Source organism: Sylvia atricapilla, chromosome 1 (assembly GCF_009819655.1).
Source record: "Sylvia atricapilla isolate bSylAtr1 chromosome 1, bSylAtr1.pri, whole genome shotgun sequence".
NCBI lineage: Eukaryota > Metazoa > Chordata > Aves > Passeriformes > Sylviidae > Sylvia > Sylvia atricapilla.
This window is the reverse complement of record NC_089140.1, coordinates 152,020,626-152,045,323: the sequence shown is the minus strand read 5'-3', so window position 1 is coordinate 152,045,323 and position 24,698 is coordinate 152,020,626. Positions and strand designations below refer to the sequence as shown.

Below are 24,698 nucleotides of genomic sequence, written 5' to 3'. Positions count from 1 at the left end.
GCTGCTGGGACAAGGGTGACACACTGGATCTGGGACTACCAAGCCACCTCCTGGGCAACATCACTCACTCTGGGGACATCAAGGTGGCAGCATCGCTGGGAGGGGACACCAGGTCACAGCGGCAGGGTATAAATATTGGCTAAATAGATTTATTTTCATACAAAGAATACACAGGTCCCCCCTGCCGGGATACCCCGACTCCGGGGGACACCCTAAGATGTCCCCAGCCACCGCTGGGCTGGCCACCACCTCAGTTGGCTTTGCTGGCAGGCTCTGTCCCCATTCCCAGAGTTTGGTGACAACTCTGGGTCACCTTGGGGATATCCCTGTCCCCTCTGGGGCCACCTTGCTGCCTGTATTTACCAGGTGCCTACTCAGGGCACCCTGTCAAAGGCCACTCTGCCTTGTGGGACACCCCCAGACTTGGTCCCCTGCTCCCTTGGTCCCATGCTGGGACATGTCTGGACATTTTGGGGTCCCCCTTGTGCCCTAATACTGTGGCTGGTACAGACACCCCCACCCCCCACGCCATATGTACACGCTGGATAAAAGAAGAAAATACAGATATTTATAGCAGGGGAGCAAAATACTCCCCTAACCCCCCACCCCCAAAGTGTCCCCTGTGTTCCCATCCTGGTGCCTCACCCCCAGCCAGTCCTGACACCTGTGCCCAGGATGGAGGTGGCTGGTCCTGCCCCATCTTGGGCCGGCTGGGCCCTTGTGCCTCAGTTTCCCCATCGGTCATGGGGCTGCCACAGGATGGTGGGACATTGAGAACGCTGGGTGAGCAGGAACCACTGTGGCCACTCCATGGGGCCAAGGATGTGGCCACAAGCCCCAGGGAACATGGGATGAAGCTGGAGGCATGTGGGATTGAAGCCAGAGCATCCCACCTCCCGCCTCACCCCTGTCACAGGCACAGCTACTCAAGGTCCCCTTTCATCCCCGAATTTGTCACGCTGCTGTCACCCAGCCCTGGGCGTGGTGGGAAGTCCGGATGTGGCCATCCCACCTCCCTTTGTGGCAGGGGAGGAGGTGGCTGGGGAAGCTCCTCAGCTCAAGTCCCTCCAGCTCAGCTGCGCTTGGTGACCATCTGCCGGTCCCTCTTCTTCTTCTCCATCAACCTGGTGAGGAGCAGGGTGGTGGCCTTAGGGACCCTCCCTCAAGAGGGACCTCCCAGAGCCACAAGGAGGGGACAACTCACTTGCGGTTGCGGACTTCGGTGAGCTCCATGAGCCTCTCCTGGGCCGCCCGGAGCTCGTCCAGGCGCTGCTGGTAGCGGGAATCGCAGCCGTTGGTGCGCTCGTAGCTGGAGACCTGGCTGGAGAGCTCGCTGGCACGGTCCCGGAGCTGCTGGATGGATGAGTAGAGGTTCTCCTCATCTTCCTCCTGCTCCAAAACAAGCGTGTGAGGCTGGTGGGGTGGGCAGGACACACCAAAGGGTTGTTTTCCCTTGTTTCAGGTTTTCCAAGCTGCCTGGGTCACCTGCCTTGGCGTTGATGATTTCGATGTGGATGAGGAGGGAGGCGAGCTCCAGGTCCTCGGTGTAGCTGTTCTTCAACGGCACCGACCTGTAGCCTGGACACAACATCACAACATGAGCTCAGCGCCACAGCAGGGTCCGAGCCCCTCACCATGGCCAGGACCCCAGGGAGATAATGATGATGGTTGCACTGGTTTTGCACTAGAAGACCTTTAGAGACCCCTTCCAACAAACATCCTTCTAAGACTCCATGACTTCATGATGGAGATCATTATGAAGATGATGATGATGATGACAATGCAGGGGAGCTGGACTCGATGACTTTTAGAGATCCCTTCCAACCCAAACCCTTCTAAGACTCCATGACTTCATGATGGAGATCATTATGAAGATGATGATGATGATGATGATGACAATGCAGGGGAGCTGGACTCAATGACTTTTAGAGGTCCCTTCCAACCCAAACCCTTCTATGATTCCATGATCTGTGATGGAGATGATGAAGATGATGACTGAAGGGGATTTGGATTGGATGACCTTTAAAAGCCCCTTTCTAAACAAACCCGTCTATGATTCCACGACTCAGTGATGGAGACCATGGCGATGACAACTGCAGGAGGGTTGCACTAGAAGACCTTTAAAGGTCCCTTCCAACCCAAACCCTTTTATGACTCCATGACTTAATCATGGAGATCATGATAATGATGATGGAGATAATGATGATTGCAGGGGGGTTGGACAAGACCTTTAAAAGCCCCTTCCAACCCAAACACTTCTGTGATTCCATGATTATGATGGAGATGGTGATGATGATGGAAGAACCATACCTGTTTTGAGGCCTTTGACAGGGAAGGTGGCTTGTGCCAAGAAGTTTGGGTCACTGAACATGTCCTCCTCATACACCACGAAGCGGAGGAAGGCAAACTCAGGGTTGTTGATGTCGAAGACAAACTGCTTGAAGAGCCAGACGGGGTTGAATCCGTTGTCAGCTGTGGGAGAGAGCACAAACCCCGGCCTCATCACCACCATGTCCTCTCAAGAGGACTCCAGAGGGAGAGTCAGGGTTGTCCCTAAGGGTGGGGACATCACGTGTGTCGTCCCTCACCTACAACATCCGTCTTGTTCTTGCTGTTGTCATACTCGGAGCCACAAACCTCCACCTCCACGAAGGGGCACACGATGCTCCTCCCGTTCTTGGGCAGGTGCCGGGCACCGAGGATCTGTGGGAGAAAGGGGAGGAAGAGGAGGGTGAGGTCTGGCCACACTGGATGAAGAAGACCCCCTGAGAGTAACAAGATCCATGGAGCAAATATGTAGCTGGAACAAGTAAAAACCACCCCTGATTGACCCTAAAATATGGAAGGAGTTCCCATCTTGATGGTGACCACCTCAAGGTGGTCTTGCTGTCCTCGCACACTTGCCTGCAGCTGGACTGTGATGGGCTCCACGATCTTCAGGCTGTTCTTGTCGAAGGGGTCGAAGGTCTCGTCCCTCATGATGTCTGGCTGCAGGACGTAGCCGCTGCGGCCACCGAGCATGAAGAGTGCCTGGTTCAGCTGCATCGGTTTGTCTGTGGCCGTGAGGACAGAGCAGATCTGAGTGTGGAGCTCAGGGACCTCCCTGAGGTCCTTGAGCAGAAGGTTCTACCCTGCAAACCCAGCCAAGGGCCCCCAGCTGTGGTTGGAGGAAGGATGCAGCCAAGTTTTGCTGCATGAATCACCCAAGGATTGCATGGAGATATGCCCACCAGGATGAGGACAAAGATTGGAGAGATCATCCAAACCACCCCTTGCACCCCATCAGGACAAGACAAAGGTTGGAGAGCATCCAAACCACCTCCTGTGTCTCTATCAGGACAAGGACAAAGCTTGGAGAGATCATCAAAACCATCTCCCGTGTTCCCATCAGGATGAGGAAAAGTTTGAAGAGCATCCAAAGCACTCGTGTCCCCATGAGGACGGAGACAAAGGTTGGAGAGATCACCCAAACCACCTCCAACAAGACGACCCAGGGCAGAAGCATTGGGAATGGAGATTTTGAGACAACTTTCAGGGATGAGGCCAACAACAAACCCAGGAGCAGGATTTACCGGGTGTCTGGAAGTTGAGGGCCACGAGTTGGCTCCCACAGATCCACATGGGCAGCGGGTCATAGTTGGAGGAGTCCAGGCGCTGTCCTTTGGGATAGATACGGCTCAGCTGGCGGCGGTTGTACTGCAGGAACTTCTTGCCCTTGCTGCGGTTGGCGTATTTCTCCGCCTTGGTCTCCGGGAAGGAGGACATGTCCCGGTAACACGCCTTGTCCGTGCCAATCTCTGCAAGCAAGAGAGTGGCCATCAGGGAAGGAATGAGACCTGGATGGTTCTTCCCACCTGTCTCTTCCCAAGCTCATCCCTTTATCCCACTTCTCCAGGACTTACTGTCCTCATCGAACGGCACCGGCCGGCAATACACGACCAGCTCTGAGAGCTCCAGGGCGATCTTCTTCCTCCGCTCCATGATCTTCCCCTCTTGCATCTGCACCACGAAAAACAGGAGCTGCAAGTCTCCCCCCAGACTCTTCCTTTGGAGATATTAGGAATAATCTCCATGAGAAAGGGACCGTCCAGCCCCATCCTCTGCATCCCCTCACCCTGGCGTCGGCGTTCTGCGTGGCCTCCCGGATCTTGGCCACCCACTCGCTGAGCTCCTCCTGCGTGTCTGCGGCCACGTCCAGTGACTGGGCTGCGTGGGACATCTGCTGGGAATGGATGGTGAAGACAAATGGTTTGGAGCTCCTCCCGTCTTTGGAGATAACTATAAGGACATCAGAGGGGGGCTTTACTCGAAGACATTCCCAACGGATGGCTCTGTGGAGCAAACGAAACCTCAGAGGTCTCGCTCCCAGGCCCCCACCAGCCCCTCCTGGCACCCCACCATCAGGATTCTCCTCCTGTGAGGATCCCATTTCTTTCAATGTGTGGCTTCAGCTTTCCATGCTGAAACACGCCCTTGGAATCAAGGTAAAATGTCCCCTGAATCATCCCAATTCCTCCAAATTCCCCCTAAATCCATAAGAAGGGACACTCACCGACATGGCAGGATGGGACATCGATGAAGCCTTTCAGGAAGTTCCCCAGGGGGCTGTTTTCTGATGACTGCAAGAGAGGAAAGAAGAAGTAATATGGAGGAGGCCTGTGGGTTTCAGGCAGCCACCATCCAGCCCTCCAAGTTGGACAGATCTGAGGAAAAGAAGAGAAAAAACACCCAGGAACATCACCCAAAGAGGTGGATTGGAGCAGGATCAGGAGCATCCCCCACTTCTGGATAAGGGTCTGAGCTGGTACAGGGCTGGGATCATCCAAAAAGATTCTGTATAAAGGTTTGGTTTGGAGCAGGACCAAGGGCATCCCCTGACTCAGTGGGACCAGGAGCATCACCCAGATTCTGGATAAGGGTCTGGGCTGGAGCAAGGCTGGGAAAAAAAAATCCTCCAGTTTTCAGGAAAGGATCCAAGCTGGAGTGTGGCCAAGGTTATCACCCAGCCTCCAGACAGAGATCAGGGCTGGAGCAGGACTGGGAGCATCCTCTATCTTCTAATAAATTGTCCAAGTGGGAGTAGGGCCAAGAATATCCCTCAGCCTCCAGATAAGAATCTGGCCTGGAGCAGGACCAAAACCATTCTTCAGCCTCTGGATAAGGATCTGGGCTTGGAATATCCTGCAGCTTCCAAGCTGTAGTGGGGCTGGGAGCATCCCAAGCCTCTGGACAAAGATATGGGCTGGAACAGGACCAGGAGCATTTCCCAACTCCCAGAAAGAAGTCCAAGCTGGAGTAGGGACAGCAACATTCCCCAGCCTCTGGATAAAGGTTTGGGCTGGAGCAGGACTTTGAGCATCCCTCTGGATAAGAATCTAGGCTGGAGCAGGATTGTGAGCATCTTCCAGCCTCAGGGTAAGGGTCTGGACTTGGTCAAGGCTCCTGGGAGCCTCCAGTGTCCTTGCTCCCAGGGTCCCAGGGAGGTGGCACTCACAGCCTCATCCTGCTCCTGTGCCTGGGTGCCGACGATCTCCTCCACGTAGTTGGCTGGAAACCAGAGCTGCTTCTTGCCCCCATAGTCCCCTCGCCACCTGCAAGGGGTGAGAGGATCAAGGAGAGCGGACAGATTTTGGGGAGAGGGAGACAGGGGTGTCCCTGCTGCATGCAGTGCCAGGGGGTGGTTGGAGAAGGGGTGAGGGGACAGAGAAGGAGGCTGAGTTAAAACCCGCCGTGGGAATACCCAGGGTGTCCCCTCCGTGTCCCGCCCACGGTGACACCCAAGTGACCACCCTCACCAGCCGCCGTCCTGCTTGTCCACGTTGTGGATGATGGCCTGCTTGCAGAATGACAGCTCGTCCTCCCGTTGTGCCTTGTAGTCATACAGAGCCTTCACCGTGCACTGGGGACACAGGGAAGAGGGACAGGTGTGTCACCACCCAGCGCCTGGCGCCCCACTCAGCCCAGCCCCTCGAGAACCCATAGTGGAGTGTGGGGGCTGCTGACCCCAAATCATGGAATCACAGAATGTTAAGAGGTTTGAATAGACCTTAAAGGTCATCACATTCAAACCCATCCCACCATGGGCAGAGATACCTTCCACTAGACCAGGTCGCTCCAAGCTCCATCCAACCTGGCCTTGGGCACCTCCAGGGATGGGGCATCCACAATTTCTCTATTCCAGTGTCTCACACACCTCACAGTAAAAAATTTTCTTCCTAATATCTAACCTGAATTTCCTTAATTTTGTATCCCTTACTCCTTGACCTATCTGCAGTTCCTGACAAAAAGTCCCTCTCCAGCTTCTAAACTGCTCACAGCAATGGGATGGGTTAGATGGGACAGGAGGGCTGGAGGTGCCTGTGGTCCTGCAGGATCACCACATTCAGAGTAGATCAGATTCCTTTTTTTGGGGACCCCCAATGGTTTCTCCTGGTACACTGAAGTGTTAATCCTTTGATATTACCACATTCCTTGGAAAAAAACCCTCTGGGTTAAGTTTTCCTTTGTGTGGTCTTACCTTGCTGCAAAGGGACCATTAAAGCACCTTTAAAGTGCTGGACCATGGGATTGTAGGATGACAGGAAAGGAACCTTAGGGCTCCAATGCAGCCTCTCCCAGGGTCAGCTCCAAGATATGTCCAGTCACAAAAACCCCCAAGGGTGGAGACTGGGTCAGCTCCAAGATCCATCTTATCCCAAAAACCTCCAAGAGTGAAGCTTGGGTCAACTTCAAGAACAAGCAAGTCCCAAAAACCTCTGAAGATGGAGACTCCACCATCTGGGAATTGACCCTAGACCTGCTTTTCAGGGGTTCCCCAGTGCAAAGGGATTTCCTTGCTGCTGGGGCAAGCTTCTGCCGGGTCCCTGCTCCAGGCTGGGGTCTCTCCAGCCCTGTCCTCCACCACACTGTGACAATGCTGTCACTGGAGCTCAGACTGTCCTCAGGTGATGATGATGATGTTGGCTGGGTCCAGCTCCAGCATCACTTGAGGCTCAAAAAAAAAAAAAAAATGGACCACAACATCACCACTTCTCTGGTCAGTGGTGGTGGGAGGTGTGATGGATCTGGGGAAGGACCACCCAGGAACCCCAGCACTCAAATTGCCGTATCCCACCACCCACCACTTCCCAGGACACCAGCTTGGCCCCTTACCCTGGCCATTGGCATCTTGTTGGCCTCTACGTAGAAGTGGGGAGTCCGCACCTCATACAGGGCTCCATAGTCCAGTTCCTGCAAGGAGAAATACCTGAGAGGGTCACCTGACTGTGGGCAGGGGTTATGAGGGGTTTAGAGGAGGCTGAGTGGGATCTAACATCCCCTTGCAACTTGTTGGAAAAGGGAATAATGGTGGAGTTTTAACACTGGGTGATGAACGTGGTTGGGTTTGGCTGGTTCTGGTTGGGCTCCAACCAAAATTCTGGAAGAAGGTGGAGCTGAGGATAGAGCTTGGCTGCCCACATCACAGAACCCCTACCATCTCCAGTGCTGGGAGAACTCACAGTGGTGCCCATCTTCTCCAGGGTCTCCTCGTTGATGGGGTAGCGCAGCTTCATCTTGCGGTACAGCGGGTGCTTCTCATAGTAGCTGATGAGGTCCACCAGGCTCTCGAACTCGGCCGAGCTGCCCAGCATGAAGAGTCTCCCTTCCTGCTGGATGCGGCAGTGCTTGATCTTCCCCTCCGCCCTGGAGCCACGAGAAATGGGAATGGGATGGGTGAGAGGTGGCTGGATCCTGCCTCCATGATGGGGATGGGTGGGAGCTGATGATTAGGGATGCCGCCAAGGTGACCACCCTGAGGACGTCACGGAGAGGGTTCCCCCTTCGTGATACCATCACCCACTGTGTCACCCACAGCAAAGCCCTGCCACCTAGCTCGGGGTCACAACAGACAGTCCTCAGCTTGGCCAAGCCCAGCTGGCCTCGTGGTGGCCACACTCACCGGAAGGAGATGGCATAGGAGTTGGGCTCACTGCGCTTCCGCACCAGGAACGCTCCATCCCGCGGGACCCTCATCAGCATGTGCTCAGCCTGGAGACGTGTCAGGCTGGCATGGTACCACCTGGCCAGGGAGAACATGGAGATGGGGGGCTGGCATCGGCATCTCCACACCCTGCTGGGGCTGGAGGAGGCTGGCAGACCCATGGGATTGAGCGGGTGGGGACTGGGATGATGCTCACTCTTTGCTCTCGTGGGCGTTGGGTTGGGGGACGGGGTCAGTGAGGCGCATCTCGAATTCGTTGCAGCGCAGCGGCACCTCCCGGTAGTGGCAGATGAGGCTGTAGAGGCTGTCGAAGACCAGGTTGTCCGTCAGGTAGAACTTGGTGGCCCCGGCCTCCTGCCGCGAGTGGATCCGGCAGTGCTGCACCCGGCTGGACCTCCTGCCACGGGGATAAAAGAAAGCCAAGTCAATCTGGCTTGACATCCTCACCATGCCATACTTTGGAGTCCATGTGTTGCACAAAAAGGTGACATTCCTCCCCCAAAATGCATTCCAGCCACCAAACCAGGCTTTGACCGGAGGGTCACGCAGGGAAGGTGGGATCCTGCTTCCCTGCTGGAGCTCCTACCAGAAGGAGAGGGTGTAGTCGCCCACGAAGGTCTCGCTCTCTCGCACCAGGAAGGTGCCGTCCTTGCCGCCCGTCTCGGTGCAGTACTCGTGCAGCAGCTTCTCTGCAATCTGTCGCCCGTCACGGCCGCCCCCGAGCTTGCCGTGGAACCACTTCTCCGTGAAGTGCAGCTCGTTGTTGTTGAACTCCTGCAAGTTCATCCCAAAGTGGGCGTTGTCGCCCTGTCACCCGCCCCACGGAGTTGTCACCTCGCCCTGTGGGCGTGTCCTGCCCCTCACGCACCTCCTTCTGCTCCACCTCCTCTTCATCCTCGTTGAACTGGTAGCGGGATGTCTCCTCCGAGTAGTAAATCTTGTTACTTGTCAGGACAAAATAATGCGGGCTCCAGGTCTGGGAAGGAGGAAAAACATCGATGGCGTGAGAAGAGGATAACATGGAGGGATAGAGTTTTGGGATGGGGTTTTTAATCCCTTTCTTCCCGCTCACAGCATCACAGTGGTCTAGGAGAGCCCATCCCAAACCTCGATGTCTGACAGATCCCAGTCAGCCCCTGGGGGTTTCCTTACATGGTCTATGGGGTCTTCAAGGTAGAGAATTCCATTCTTGATGGAGTTGCTGATGTCGTTCTCTGAGTAACTGGCAGTGGAGACCTCCTCGTACAGGTTCCCTTCGACCAGTTTCTTGTGCTGGGGGACACGCAGGGAGGGGAGCTTAGTGGTGGCCATGGTGTGCCCATCACACTGAGCTCCCAACCCTCAGGATCAACCTCCCACAGGTCCCTTCCCACCACCCCTTGCTCCCCTTGACCATCTCTTGGTGTAGAACCCAACACAGCTGGTGTCCCTCCAGCAAAGATGGGTTTTGTCTGCTCCACACCTTGATTAGGATTTTCTTCTTGAGCTGGGTGGGTGAGGGCAACTCATCAGCGTTGATGTCCACTGGCTTGGTGAGGAGCATGTCCCCAAAAACCTTCTTGAAGTGGGAGGCCATGTTCCTCTGCTGGACAATGCTGCAGTGGTCTTCAATGGAGAGGATGATGGGGAACCTGGAGCAGGCAGGCAGAAATGGTGGCCTCAGATGAAGGCAAGGGAGAGGTTCCCAGAATTCAGAGATCGTTGGGGAAGCTGGGGCTTACTCAGAGGTGACGAAGGCATGTTCCTTGATGGTGTGCAGCACATCCAGGAATTTGATCTTGGAGGTGAGCGTGTGGCCGTGGTAGATGATGGGGAGATCATCCGGGCCATCCCAGCAATCCACTGAGAAGGAAAACGCCTTGGTTAATTCGTGTTTGCCACCAACTATGTGCTGGGAACCATTTTTTTGAGCACCCAAATGACAGGGAAAGACCCTCTGCCCTGGTCCCATGGGATAGGGATGGGGAATGGTCTGTTTGATTTGACATGAGGGGTTCCAGCATCCCTGTGAAGGACTGGTGGGACTCACGCTCGATGCAGCGGCAGCCCATCCGCAGGCACCGGGCGTATGCTTCCAGGGAGGACTCACTGGAGAACTGGTCTCCTGTCAGGTACCTGCAGAGGAGAGACAAGGATGATGGGATGCTGATGATGTCCCCGAGGAACGCCCATGCGAGGAAAATTCCTTACGTGTTGTGGGATGAGGAGATCCAGTACTGGGACAAGGGGTGGTTCATCTCCTCAGGCACCACGCGCTCATACTTAGCATCCATCACCATGTTTTCCTTGGAGAAGAGGTATGTGAGGAACTGGGGGTGGAGAAGCAGAGAGGTCAGAGCCTGATGGTGCTGGGGAGATCCCAGTGGGGACACTGTGTGGGGCCACCCACCTCATCCAGCTGGAAGGAGGGATCCGACGCTTCGTTGGAGCTCTCCTTGAGGTAGGAGCACATGTAGTCCCGCACCATGCCCACGTCACTGGCCCAGGATTCCTGGGATACAAACAGGAATGTTTTTAGTGGGGGAGCTGGGCTGGAGCATCCCATGGGAGTTCCTTAGGCTGCAGAGTTCTCAGGGAAACCCCACCTTCTGGTCATGCAGCAGGAACTTCTGGAAGTCATAGAGGGACACTTGGCACAGCTCAGGGCGGTCCACGTTCCTGGGACAAGGAGCAGGCACCAGTCAGGAGCAGGAGAAGGAATTGGGATAAATGCCATGGCAGAGTTGAGGCCGTCAGTGCCCATCTGCAGCTCAGCCTCCCCATGACCCCCATTCCCACCAGTCCCTCCACCCTGTGGCTGGGAGGGGCTGGCACCAGCCGGTGCAGCATTGTCCAAGGATACTGGGAATAGGGCAGGGTGACATGTCCCTACACCCCTGACAGCCATCCCATCTCCCATCCCCGCTCCTATCCTTGCTTCCTTCCCAGCTCCCCTCATTGCTCCCATCCCTACTGCACCCATATTCCCATTTCTGCTCCCATCCCCATTCCCATCCCCTGCTCTACCCCACAGCCTGGCTGTATTTCCCACTCTATGGATCCAGCTCAGAATATTGATTGGGATGGGAGCTAGGAACTCACCGCAAGGGGAAGGAGAGCTCCAGCTGCTCAATGACCTGGAAGGCAGAGAAGGGGTCCAGGCTTAGCTGGGGGAGGACATATCCTACAAGGATGGGGACATTTGGGAGGCTAAACCATGGATCTTACCGACTTCTGGGCATCAAACATCAGGTTTTTGTAGAACTGGATGAAGTGGGAGAAAGTCATCTCATTCCTGGCTTCCACTTCCTGTGGGAGATGGGGCTGGATGAGAGTGGGGCCACCTGGTTGGAACCAGGGACACCACAGTGGCCCCAGCCCCTGTGGGGCAGGTTGAAGAGCATCTCCCTCACAGCTAGGGTGTCCAGAGGGTCCTTACCACGAGTTTATCCCGTAGGAATCTCATGTTGGGAACGCGGTAATTGACCTGTGGCAGCATTGCCTTCAGGTCCTTCACTGTGATGCTGCCAGAGGGAAAATGAGAGTCAGGGCACTGCCAAACCCCCTGGAAGAATCTAAGCTCCCAAAACCAAGGATCCCACCCCAAATCTTGGTGCCTGGCATGGGGATCCCACCCCAAATCTTGGTGCATGGCATGGGGATCCCACCCTCCGGGCCTGTGGATCCCTGCAGAGGCACAGAACTCAGGGAAATTGTGGATGTCTCATGAGGAGTCCAAGGCCAGGCTGGATGGAGCTCGGAGCAATCTGGTCTAGTGGAAGGTGAAACCAGGATGATTTTTAATGTCCTTTTCAACCCAAACTGTTCCATAGTTCTATGTTTCTGAGATTAATTTCTGAGATTAATTATGTCTGTCTTGAGCGTGAGCAGAGGGACAAGGAGAGGAAGCACATTCAAGAACCAGTCAGGTGCTGTGAGCCATGATCCTACCTGGAGGAGATGCCATTCCCATCCTCATTATAATTTAAGTCAAATTCCTTTGGTTTTGGGGTTTTCATGTCTTGGGAAGATAATTATGGACTGCATTAATGGCCTGGCCCCTGCAGCACTGGTGAAAATGTGGCATTGGGGATGGGTCCCAGTGGTCCTCACAATCACAAGGATTTGACTGGCACCCAAATCTCTGATTTTCAGTGCCTTCAAGCATCCCAAAAACCCTGGTGCTCCCTTGTCCCACAAACCTCACCCCCAGCCTGGCTCAACCTCAAGATTCGGGATACAACAGAGGGAATATGGTCCTGTCTAGCTGAATCCACCATGCTGGTGGCTCACCTGCCTTCCCTTGCCCGGTCCATCCCATCAAACTGCTTCCGTAGCCACCTGGGAAGGAAGGGATGGACAGAAAGTGCTCAGACCCAAAGAGGACCAAGCCCAGGGCAGGTTTTCTTCCCAAAACAGGGACCAGGAGCTGGGATCTGCTGGTCCTTCCTCACCTCTCGATCTGCAGAGGGGTCTGTGCTCTCTGGGTGTCAGCCACCAGCCAGTTGAGCCCCGTTATCCATAGGTTGATGTCCTCCTCGCAGAAAGCTGTTGGAGGAATGTGGGAATACACAAGACTGAGAGTAAGACAGACTTAATTAGTATAACTCGTCTGGTGACTAGGATGCCGTGGCAAGGACAAACAGAACTTTGAGTTTATGAGAAGATGGGATTAAACTTGCTTAAGGGAAAAGTTTCAATCAATCTCCTACGATAAAGATGTTGTACAATGCATAAGTTGCTTGTATGATCTTTTAACTTAATTATTGTAGTAGAAATTATTAACCTTACTGAAATAGTATATAAGACTTGGAAAACCTGAGTAAAATGGAATTCTGATCATGAATCAGTCTTCCCGTCTCTCCATCAATCGCCGATAGAGGAAGAGGAGGGCGATGAGGTTGGGATGGGGATGATGGGATGTTGGGAAGGGACCCCAAGGATGGACACAGGGAATGGGGAGAGACCCAACGCACCGGCCACGCTGAGTGTCCGCAGCCTGAAGTCCATCCCGTAGAGGATGATGAAGCACATGGTGAAGTCCAGCTTGCGAGCATCCTCGGGGTAGCGCTCGAAATCCCGGGAATTCTTCCCCAGGCGGATCTCCTTGATCTCCCGAATGTCGACTGCAGGGAGAGAGGAACATGAAACTGACCCCTGCCACCACAGCCTCATGTGAGTGGCTCAGGGAAGCGGGAATTCCAGGAGAACATGTGTCCTCTGGAGAACTTTGCTCCCAGGATGGGATACCCTCAGGAGTGTGTGGTGGAATTATGGGTGCTGTGGCCATGTGTCTTTGCGGGAGACATGTCCCCAGTATCTTCCAGTGATGTGTGATGGCACCATGGGTGTGGCACGTCCTTCAGGGAACTGTGTTCCCAGGATGGGGTGTCTCCATGGCACTGCCCATTGGAGTGGGATGGCACCAGGGTGCATAGCCTTGTTTCCTCCAGGGATCCCTGTCCCAGGATGTCCCCAAGATGGGGTCCCTGCAGTGCTGCTGCTGCTGCTGAGTGACACCACCATGGATGCCATGGCTATGTGTCCTACAGGGATCTGTGTCCCGGGAAATCTCCAGGATGGGTCCTTGCAGTGCTGCTACAGCTGTGTGAGGGGACCAGGATGACAGAGCCATGTGTCCTCCAGGGATCCGTGTCCCAGGATGTCCCTAGGATGAGGTCCCTGCAGTGCTCCTGCAGCTGAGTGACAGCCAAGCAAATGGATGCCAAGCAAAAAGTGTCATCCAGGGATCTGTGTCCCAAGGAGAGGGTGTCCCTGCAGCCCTGCCTCCACGTGTCTGATGGCTCCCCAACCCTGTGTGCTTTCCAGGAACTCCTGTCCCCAGGACGCGGCATCGCGACAGCCCTGCCCACTCTTTTCCCAGCTTTGTGGCTGCCACGCATCCTCCAAGCACATCCCATCCCATCCCAACCAGCAAATCTCCAGCCACCTCGTCCTCCCCAAGCCAGACCCTGCGCTGGGATAGGCTGAGCTCGTGTTTTCCTTGGAGAACTCTTTCCAAAAGTGGCAATTTGGAGCCCCGGCAGTCAGGACCGCAGGGCGTTGCTTTCCTGCTGCTCTGCTCCCTCATTATCCCGCTAAATAAAGCTCCAATGGTGGCAGCAGGGCCGGGTTTCCGGACCACGCTCTTCCTCACTGCTGCTCCACCAAGGGAGATTTCCAGTTTTCCCAGTGGACGCATCCCGCTGGGAGCAAGAATAATAACATAATATTAGGAACAACACACTAAATTGTTTTTTGATCCCACAACCATCACCCCCCCGGGCAGGTTTGTCCTCTGGGAATGAGCCACTGACACCGGAAAAAAGCTTTGTATGACCAAGGTGGCCAGACCACCTTGCCAGGGGTATTGTCCTGCTGAGGAAATGGGTCATTTCCTGGAGAATTTCCAGCCCGGCCCGTGTTTCCGATGTGGTGGTGGGGAAGGCTGCAGACGTGCCTTGGTGGAAACCCTCAGCTGAATCCAAAGGGGGGATCCAAAGGGGAAAGAAAATCTGAATGCAGAGAGGAATAAGGGATGGGGGAGGAATCTGGGCTGATTAAGCAAGAAAAGAGGGGAAGAATAGTTTTTCTTGGCGGAAAAGCTCCAGAAAACAGTGGAGGCTTTATCCAGCTTTCTTTTGCTGGATGACCGCAAGCCAAATTTCATGGATCAGAGTGGGATTTTAGCACAAGTGATACACAGGAGCCCTGAACCTTGGCAGGAGCTTTCTTTTGGGACAAGATCTCAAGGAATGAAACTCCGTTGTCTCCGCATGACTCCTGTGGCTTGGAGCAAACCCTCTTCCATAAGAACAGGCAGATTTTGGGGATAAAAATGGGTTTATAGGTTAAAAAACCAGCCAAACCTGCCCATCTACAGGGTGCCAGGGAAGGGTGAGAAGCCAGTGGCTATCAAGGCTTTGCTAAAAAGTTGCAATGCTGCCATTCCCTGAATTTAACTCCCTCAAGGTCCAGCCTTGCACCTGAAATCTGGGAGCTGTTCCTAATTTCAGGATGGTTTGTGTTGGAAGGGACCTTAAAGCTTATTTCATTCCAGCCCCCACCATGGGCACAGACACCTTTCACTATCCCAGTTTGTTCCAAGCCCCGTCCAACCGGCCTTGGACACTTCCAGGGATCCAGGGACAGCCACAGCTTCTCTGGGAAACCTGTGACAGGGCCTCACCACCCTCACAGGGAAGAATTTCTTCCCAATATCCCATCTAACCCTACCCTCTGACAGTGGGAAGCCATGCTCTGTGTCCTGGCACTCCAGCCCCTTTTCCAAGTCCCTCTCCAGCTCTCCTGGAGCCCCTTTAGGCACTGGAAGGGCTCTGAGGTCTCCCTGGAGCCTTCCCTTCTCCAGGTTGGACATTCCCAGCTTTCCCAGCCTGGCTCCAGAGCAGAGGGGCTCCATCCCTTGGAGCATCTCTGTGACCTCCTCTGGATCTGCTCCAGCAGCTCCACATCCCTCAGTTGTTAGACCCCAGAGCTGGAGGCAGCTCTACAGGTGGGGTTTCACCTGAGCAGGGCAGAATTCCCATTTTCCTGCTGTCCACAATGTGAGACGAACCCAGGACACGGGGAATTCCTGGGCTGCCAGCAGCAATTTTTCATCCACCAACACCCCCAAATCCTTCTCCCCAGGGCAAACAGCCCATTCCCATGAAAAACAAGGGAAGAGGGAGAGGCGTGGGGCTGCACAATACACCCGAGCAGCAGCTTCCTGGAAACCACATCTGCAGCGGATTTGCCTCGATCCTGTCAGAACTCTGTCTCCAAACTCCTCCCCGCATTGTCTCCATTGTCCCGGGCGATTAAAACGATCTGGAAGTCGGTTCCAGCTGCGAAAATCCCTTTTCTTTTCTAATGCAAAGCAAGCAGCGTGGTGCAAAAAAAAAAAAAAAAAAATTTGGAATGGTGGGGAGATGATGGAGGAGCAGGTTCTGCCCAGTGGGATTTTAGGGATGCTGAGAGTCTGGGAGATTTTTTTTCAAGCATTAGGAGAGAAGCAAAAGGGAGGGAATGGTTGTGCTGGGAATTCCTGCTGGCCTGGGCACCTAGGCCATCCCTTCTTGCAGGATGTGGCAGCTCAGACCCTCCTGGACAGGGGAAATTGGGAGACCGTATCCTGCCAGGATCCTGTGGTGTGGTTTAAAACCTGGAATAAAATATTTCCTTCTTGTCCAACAGTGATAAATCCCAACTGGGATTTTCTCCCCCGAAAAAAGTCCTAATTGCAATTATTTGCCATTAACAAGGCTGGAGGTGTCGTCAAACCACCTCTTCAAAATCCTCTTGGATTTTTCATGCTGCCTTCATCCCCCTTTCCTTTAATTTCTTCTAAAGATCCTTTTTTTCGGGGCTGTTTTCCACCAGATTCCTTGCTCTGGGAACTGGGGTCTGCTGAGGGCGACCAGCTGGAAGTCCTCCAGGATGAGGTTAATTTTGGAGGCCATGCTCCAGGCAATTCCAGGCATGGACACATGGACACGTGTCCAGGGGCTGCTTAACAAAGCGTGTAATTTTCCTGGGGGTCCAGGGGAGAGCCAGGATCTGTTTTCTGGCCCTGACAGTCCCTAACAGAGACATCAGCACTTCCCACTAATCCCTCTCCAAGCGGGACGCCGGCTTGAAGGGGAGGATTTAAAATAGGAAAGGCATGAGGTCTGGGAGATCCCAATACTTCCATAGAATCACTCTCATCCCAGAGGGGATGAGGATCCTCACCAGGGGGTGAGGATGCTCCAGCCCAGCACCAGGATGGGGATTTCTCCCACTCCAGACTAGGAAAAGTGAATGGTGGGACGGGATGGCAGGATTGCACGTTTCCAGAAGGATTTTCCTCCTTTTTTTCATCCTTCTGGATGACCTTGGAGGATGCCCCCCATTCCCATGGGGGAGATTGGGCTGGTGTATGGGAGAAGATAGATCCTAAGACTTCAGAGGGGAAACTGAGGCACAGCATCATGAGCAACCTGAGATCCTGGCCTGGCAGCACACGGCACTTCTGGAAAAAACAGGGAGCTGGAAATGTATTATTTCCATGACTGGATAACAAACTCTTCTCCGTGAGGACCTAAAATACCTCTCCAAAACTAGGTGCCCTTCCTCCCATCACCTCCTGCTCCCACAGATTTGCTCCTGTATCCAGAAGGTCTGGACAAGCACGGATCCTGTTCATGCCTGGACTCAGCTCTGAGTGCCACCCTCCTTTTCCTGGCTCAAAGCTGGAAATCCACCTCAGGATCAGGCCTCCAAGCAGGAGCTGAAGCTTCCTGGGGATTTTGATGGATCTTGCACAGAATCAGCAGTGGATGGTGATTTTTGGAGGGGGAGGTCATTGGTGATTTTGGAGGAGCCTCTCCAGGAAAAAGGCACCTCGCAAACCTCTGGGGTGGGTTTTGCCATCACCCAAGTGAGGTGATATCCCAAAACTGAGTTCCTTCCCTGCACAGGGATGTGGGATGAGGTGATGGTGTAGCTCCATGGCACCCCAATCCCAGGTTCCATCCACTGGATTTTTTTAGCTCAATTAAAGCTTTGAGGTAGGGTGATTTTTATGGATGCTCCAGTAGGACTTTGGGGTTAAAAGCACCCAAAGGAGTGCGGGTCATTCCTTTACCCCCTTGCCAGGGAGGATATAAATCCCCAGGGATGAAATGGAAATAGCTTGATCCCACAGAACAACTTCCACAGTGGGATGAAGGAGGCGAGGGTTGCTCAGCCCAGCAGCTCCTGATTTTATGGGAATCACCCCGTGGCCAGGCACCCTGACATGGCAGGACATTCCATAGGGGGGACATCCCACCGTGATAGGACATTCCCCTGTGCCCAGGAATTCCACAACCAGTCACCCCACCATGGCAGAACACTCCACCACATCCAGGCACCCCAAAAACTGTCACTCCACCGCTGCAGGACGTCCCACCGAGCCCATGCACCCTATAACCAGTTATTCCACCATGGAAGGACATCCCACCACAGCCAGGAACCCCACAACCCGTTACCCAAACATGGAAGAACATCCCACCACATCCAGGAACCCCACAATCCTGCACCCCACCACAGTGGAAGATCCTGACAGGGCCACAAACCCCACAAGCAGTCTCCCCACTGTAGGGGATCCCAACACAACCAGGAATCCCACAATCAGTTACCCCACCACTGCAGGACACCCCAACACAGTCAGGCACCCTACAAACACCACTGCAGGACGCCCCAACACAGTCAGGCACCCTACAAACAGTTATCCCACCACTGTAGGACACCCCAACACAGTCAGGCACCCTACAAACACCACTGTAGGACGCCCCAACACAGTCAGGCACCCTACAAACAGTTACCCCATCATGGCTGGGAAACCCAGCACGCCCCAGCCAGACACCCCACCAATGTAGGACACCCCAACAGACCCAGACACCCCACAACTAATTACACCACCACTGCAGGACATCCCACAAAACCCAGGCACCCCACAACCAGTTACACCACCACTGCAGGACATCCTACAAAGCCCAGGCACCCCACAACCAGTTACACCACCACTGCAGGACATCCCACAAAACCCAGGCACCCCACAACCAATTACCCCACCACTGCAGGACATCCCACAAAACCCAGGCACCCCACAACCAGTTACACCACCACTGCAGGACATCCCACAAAACCCAGGCACCACACAACCAGTTACACCACCAGTGTAGGACACCCCAACAGACCCAGACACCCCACAACTAATTACACCACCACTGCAGGACATCCCACAAAGCCCAGGCACCCCACAACCAGTTACACCACCACTGCAGGACATCCCACAAAGCCCAGGCACCCCACAACCAGTTACACCACCAGTGTAGGACATCCTACAAAGCCCAGGCACCCCACAACCAGTTACACCACCAGTGTAGGACATCCTACAAAGCCCAGGCACCCCAACATATCCAGGCACCCCAACGCATCCAGGCACCCCACAATCAGTCCCCCCACTACAGCAGCACATCCAAGCACCCTACAACCTCTTACCCCACTGCGGCAGGACACCCCAAAACACCGCCAGCCAGTCACCCCAGAACAGCTCAGCATCCCCACAGCACATCCCCAGCCCCCCAACACCTCTGCCACTGATACTCCCTCCCTGTCCCCCCCAATCCTCCCTGTCCCCCCGATACTCACTGTCCCCCTCCACCTTCTCGGGCGTCCGGCTCCAGATGATCTGCCGCGTCTCCAGCTTCACCTGGAAGGTCCTTCTCTCCGGCCTCTGCGACTTCTTCTGGTAGAACAAGGTGAGCACGGTGCCCATCTCCAGGCAGCGCAGGATCCTGCCCATGTCCCCCGGCTCCATCCTGGCGTCCTCCAAGAAGCCATTGACGCTGTTGAGCCTGGCCATGGACATCTTCACTGCTCGGCCATCGCCCGGCGGAGCCGCACAGCCGGGATTGTCTCATGCAGGAGAGGACGGAACCAAAGGGCCGAAAGGCTTCCCTGGGGAATTTTTTTTCTGGGATCGCCCCGGGCGTGGGTTTTCCTCTACGGACGAGCGGAGCGCGGCCAGGACACGCAGCCGGGATTGGCGACAGAAGGGAGGAAAAGGCCGGGCTGGAGGTACCGTGACCTTCGTGTCACCAAGGCTGGATCCGGCCGCGGCGCTGGCATCCAGCGGCGGTGGGGAAAAAGATGGACAACGCCGGTCTTGCTCGCGGTTGAGTTTTCGGACGTGGGGAGGGGGAAAAAAAAAATAATCCACCCGCCTCGTAAAAAAAAAAAAAAAAAAAAAAAGGAAAAAAAGAAAAAAAAAAAAAAAAAAAAGCCGAGTCACCCCTAAAAGTGATGGTGTGGCAGCGCTGAGGTGGTAAAAATCCTTCCCTCCCCGGCCTCCGGGCCAAGAGGGGCCGGGGTTGGGAATGGGGTGCGGCGAAGGGATGTGGAGAGGTGTTTGGGAAGCTGCGGGGAGCGGCGGGATGGCGGTGGGAAGGGATGCGGGATGCGGGGTTGGGGTGGTCGGTGGTGGGTGGGGAGGTGGGATTGGGATTGGGATCGGGGGGGAGTTCCCACCGTCCGCCCGCCTGCCGCCCCCTTTTTTTTTTTTTTTCTCCTGCTGCTCCTTAATTTCGGGCTGATGAAATGGACGCCCGGAGGAAACTGCAATCACACATGGCCGGAAAGAGATCAGAAAGGAATTAAAAAAAAAAAAAAAAAAAAAAGCAGGATCTTGGAGAAAGGAAAACGCGAGCCGGGGTGGGGGGGGTTGGGTGGGTGGAAAAGATGGCTGAGGGTGACATCTAGAGGGATTCCAGATGGGAATCGCATTTTGGGGGGGTATCCCAGAGGCTGGGGGGGCACCCTGGGATGGGGCTGCCGAAATGGAATAGTGGTGGTTTTTTTTCTTTTTCTTTTTCTTTTTGATGCTTTTTGTTTGTTTGTTTGTTTGTTTGTTTGCATGTGGTTTTTTTTTTTTCGTGTTTTTTTTTTTTTTTTTTTTTTTTTTTTAGGAGGGGTGGTTTGGGGAAGAAAGGGGGTTAAAGGAAAGCAGCTGCCTTGGGTTTAGTTCCTGTTTGCCCCTGCTGCGACGCCGAGCTGGGAATGAAGCTCCAGGAGTGACTCCAGGGATTGGAGTCACTTCTGTCATGAGTTTTGTCCAGCCTCAGCTCCATGGGAAGGGGCTGGGAAGTGCAGAGTGGGGAAGGAACATATGGAGAGAGGGGGAAGGAGGAAGGGCACAGGGATTGATGTCACAGCCCGTTTTGTCCCTTTGATGGATTCCGGATGGGAAAAGACCTGCCGGTGCTCTGGGAATTGTGCAGGGATTTAGGGGAGGCAGAGGGTGAGAGGGAACCAGGAGCACACAAGGTGAGCAGGGGATTTCTTCCTGGCTCCATGCTTTGGGAATTTGGACCAGGAGGGGATTTTGTGGTGCTGGGCTCTCCTGGGGAATATTTGGGATCCTAGGGATGGATGTACAGGAGTGTCAGTGATGGATGCTTAAGAACTTGGGGATCCCAGTGATGGATCCAGAGATCCATGTCTTAGGCTCATCCCACACTGTGGGCAGGAGGAGAAGATGGAATTCTGCCCCTCTGCCCCACTCATGATGAAACCACATCTGTAGAGATTCCTCCAGCTCTGGGTCCCCAACAGCAGAAGGATGTGGAACTGCTGGAGCAAATCCAGAGGAGGCCACGGAGATGCTCCAAGGGATGGAGCCCCTCTGCTCTGGAGCCAGGCTGGGAGACTGGGAATGTCCAGTCTGGAGAAAAGAAGTCTCCAGGGAGACCCTGGAGCCCCTTCCAGTGCCTTAAGGGGCTCCAGGAGAGCTGGAAAGGAACTTGGGATGAGGGATGGAGGGACAGGACAAGGGGGAATAGCTTCCCATTGCCAGAGAGCAGAGTTAGATTGGGAAGGGATTCTTCCCTGGAAGGGTGAGGACACCCTGGAATGGGATTTCCAGAGAAGCTGTGGCTGTCCCTGGATCCCTGGAAGTGTCCAAGGCCAGGTTGGAAAGAGCTTGGAGCACCCTGGGATAGTGGAAGGTGTCCCTGCCTGTGGGAGGGGTTTGGAACTGGATGCCCTTCAAAAAATCCCTTCCAATCCAAATTGTTTTGTGATTCCATGACTGCAGTGGGGCTGGATGGCCATGGAGCAGCTTTGCACCACGTGGCAGTGGCTCAGTGAGGATTGGGATATTTAGGACGTTACCTCTGTGAGGATTGGAGTTGCAGAGAGAGAGATCTTTCCATCTTTCCAGTGGCTGCCTGGAAATCTCCACTTTCCCAAAGAGTTTGGGGACACACAGGGTGGAAAGGAGATCATGAAGAGATTTTATTTTCCTTGCTTTATCCATGAATTAACTTCTGTTTCCCCCCCCTCCTCTGGAGCAGAATAAGCTTTTGTTCAGGGCAATAAGCTGCAGAGATAGTGGCTGCTTGTGTTTATGTTTTCCATTTCCAGGCAAAGCCCATTTCAGAGCATCCTAAATGCCAGGCTGGGAACTGAACATCCCAACTAGAGCGAGCTGCGGTGGATGGAGGATCAGAATAGAAGATTGTTTTTTCCACAGGGGACTGAGCAGCCGGGGTTTGGCTTCTGATGTCCATCCAAAACACGTGGGTGGAGAAGGAATGCTCTGTTTTCAGACAGCAGTGGAATCACTGGTTTAATTTTAGCCTCTTTGGAGCAAAGCTCGAAGGAAGGTGATCCCAGAGCAAAGTACCCTACGGAGGCTGGAAGGGGCAGAGCAGCAGGACTCTCCATGTGGCCCCCAGGAATAGTGATGTGCCTCCAAATTGGTGCTGCTGAGCATCCAAAATTCATGGTTCTTATTAAAAACCTGGATGTGACTCATCTGTGCAGGTCAGGGGAAGCATTGGGACATCGTGGAGCTGTTGGGATGACAAGGAGAAGCCGTGGATGTGCCAAGCTCCATCAAAAGGTGCCCCAGCAATACAGAGGGAGATTCAGTGGGTGAAATGGCAGGAAAAATTGATCCCAGGAGGAATCAAGCAAGTTGAATTCCCTCTGTGACTTTTGGATTTGCATCGACCTCTGTTTTGCCAAGTGGTGCTGCCCACAGAGCTTCAGAGATCCATCTGGGAGAGAAAAGAGTTTAAAAAAAACCTCCCAAGAAGGTCTCAAAAATTCACCTCCTTCTTCCTGGACATCCTTCTCTCTCATCCAGGGCTTGCAAAGGAGCATCTGATGCTGCTTTTCCCTCAGCTTTTCCAGCAAAAGCCATGGCTCAGATTGTCAGGAGCAGTTTGTTTCTCCTCTCTTTGGTGCTGTTTCCTGAAACCAAAAAGGATTTGAAAATGGTTTTTGCAAGGAGCACCAGAGAGGCAGGTCCTCCAAGGAGGGAATTTTGCAATGGCAGCTGGTGGTGTCACTGCATTAAACTGGGATAAGACCAGATCCCTGGATGGCCACATGCTCCTGGAAGAGCTCTGCTGGACAATGCTGAACATCCAAACCAGATTCCCAATCCAAATATTTACATTTGGCAGCGTATGGATTTCTTTCTCAACGTTTCCAGGCAGGGAAAAGTCCAAGGCCCAAGCGGCTGGGAAGCAAAGTCCTCTCCTCTTCACAGCTGAAGTTGGATCAATATGGATGTTTTCACATTAACAAATATTTTTGGGAATTCTGCCATGGTTTTCCTTGTGGATTGATTCTATGTCTTGGAATTGGTAAGGGAAAAGCAATGTTTCCATTGCCAGGATATGGTGGAGACATATCAGAATCATGGAATGGTTTGGGTTGGAAGGGACCTTCAATTTAATCCAGTTTCACCCCCTGCCATGGGCAGGGACACCTTCCACTATCCCAGGTTGCTCCAAGCTCTTGTTGGAGCAAGAGCTCCCAACCTTGGACACTTTTAGGGATGGGGCAGCCACAGCTTATCTGGGAATTCCATCCCTGCCCCTCACCACCCTCACAGGGAAGAATTCCTTTACAATATCCCATCTGTCCCTGTCCTCTGGCAGTGGGAAGCCATTCCCTGTGTCCTGTCCCTCCATCCCTTATCCTAAGTCCCTCTCCAGCTCTCCTGGAGCCCCTTGAGGCACTGGAAGGGGCTCTGAGGTCTCCCTGGAGCCTTCCCTTCTCCAGGCTGGACATTCCCAGCTCTCCCAGCCTGGCTCCATCCCTTGGAGCATCTCTGTGGCCTCCTCTGGAATTGCTCCAGCAGCTCCACATCCTTCTGCTGTTGGGGATCCCAGAGCTGGGTCCTGTCAGTCCCTGTGGTCACCTCCTAGCTCAGTAAAGGAAACCTATTTTGCCATGGGGTTTCACAGTCCCCCGATCCCATTCCCACAGAGCAGAGGATTTAGGATGTTTTTGGATTAATTGATTTGTAGCTCAGGTTTGGGATCTTTGGTTGGTCCTTCTGCGTCCATGGAATTGCCAAATGAACCATCCTGAATTCAGTAGGTGAACACAGAGGAGAAAGAAGAGGATTTGCTCTCTGTCTCCACTTGGAACACCTTGGAAAATAATTCCTACTGGGAATGACAGTGATGTGGAAGCACAGAGATCATCCCTCTGGTTTCTCCCTTTCCCAAACATGGATTCAGCTCTGTGTGTAGCTCCTGCCCTGGCAGCGCCACCAGAGGCAAGAAACATTCCCAAAAACCAGACACCACAACAGAAAACCAGCACCCTTTTGATAAATCACAGCAGCTTTTCCTTTAGGATCCTGTAGCCATTTCTTCTCATGTTCCTGACATTTTCCTCTTTGTTTTCCATCTAACCCAGGAGACATCTCCTTCCCTTGAGCCTTGCTCTGGAGTCTTGCTGTTATCAGCAAAATGTGATTTGAGAGTTTGTTTCCCTTTGGGAAGCACTTTTTTTCCTCCATTTGAGTTAAAATAGGAAAAAACTTTTCAGAGAAGAAGCGAATTTCTTCAGTGGTAAATAATTGAGTTCCTCTTGGAGCTGTGTCTGTGGATTTCTGCAGGAATGGGAGGAAGGTTTTTGGTAGGGGCTGTAGTGACAGGACGAGGGATGATGGGAACCTCTCCCAACCTCTTTTAAAAAGAAAGGGGAGAGGTTTAGATTGGAGATAAAGAAGAAATTGTTCACTAGGAAGATGGTGAGATGCTGGATGAGGCTGCTCAGGGAAACTGTGGGTGCCCCATCCCTGGAAATGTTGAGAAGAAGAAGAGGGAAAAGGAGAAAGAGACAAAGAAAAGGAGAAGGAAAAGGAGGATGAAGGAGAAGGAGAAGGAGAAGGAGAAGGAGAAGG

The 24,698-nt window shown here is 53.7% G+C and overlaps 1 protein-coding gene across 1 annotated transcript; it reads right to left on the bottom strand.

The window, feature by feature from the left end:
- Nucleotides 1-127: 127 nt before the first annotated feature.
- On the bottom strand, nt 128-19,629 carry LOC136372409 (1-phosphatidylinositol 4,5-bisphosphate phosphodiesterase gamma-1-like). Its single transcript, XM_066337007.1, has 32 exons — nt 19,139-19,629; nt 12,937-13,086; nt 12,415-12,508; nt 12,254-12,301; nt 11,400-11,484; nt 11,189-11,269; nt 11,063-11,097; nt 10,567-10,639; nt 10,371-10,472; nt 10,172-10,290; nt 10,011-10,096; nt 9,703-9,823; nt 9,444-9,612; nt 9,134-9,253; nt 8,850-8,957; nt 8,568-8,755; nt 8,178-8,378; nt 7,940-8,059; nt 7,500-7,683; nt 7,153-7,230; nt 5,796-5,899; nt 5,495-5,591; nt 4,553-4,619; nt 4,115-4,278; nt 3,903-3,999; nt 3,573-3,797; nt 2,905-3,053; nt 2,589-2,703; nt 2,311-2,472; nt 1,490-1,578; nt 1,205-1,389; nt 128-1,124 (listed from the first exon to the last, which is right to left on the bottom strand). Exons 1-32 carry the CDS (start codon nt 19,356-19,358, stop codon nt 1,073-1,075), a joined length of 3,888 nt encoding a protein of 1,295 aa, XP_066193104.1. The 5' UTR covers nt 19,359-19,629; the 3' UTR covers nt 128-1,072.
- Nucleotides 19,630-24,698: the final 5,069 nt, after the last annotated feature.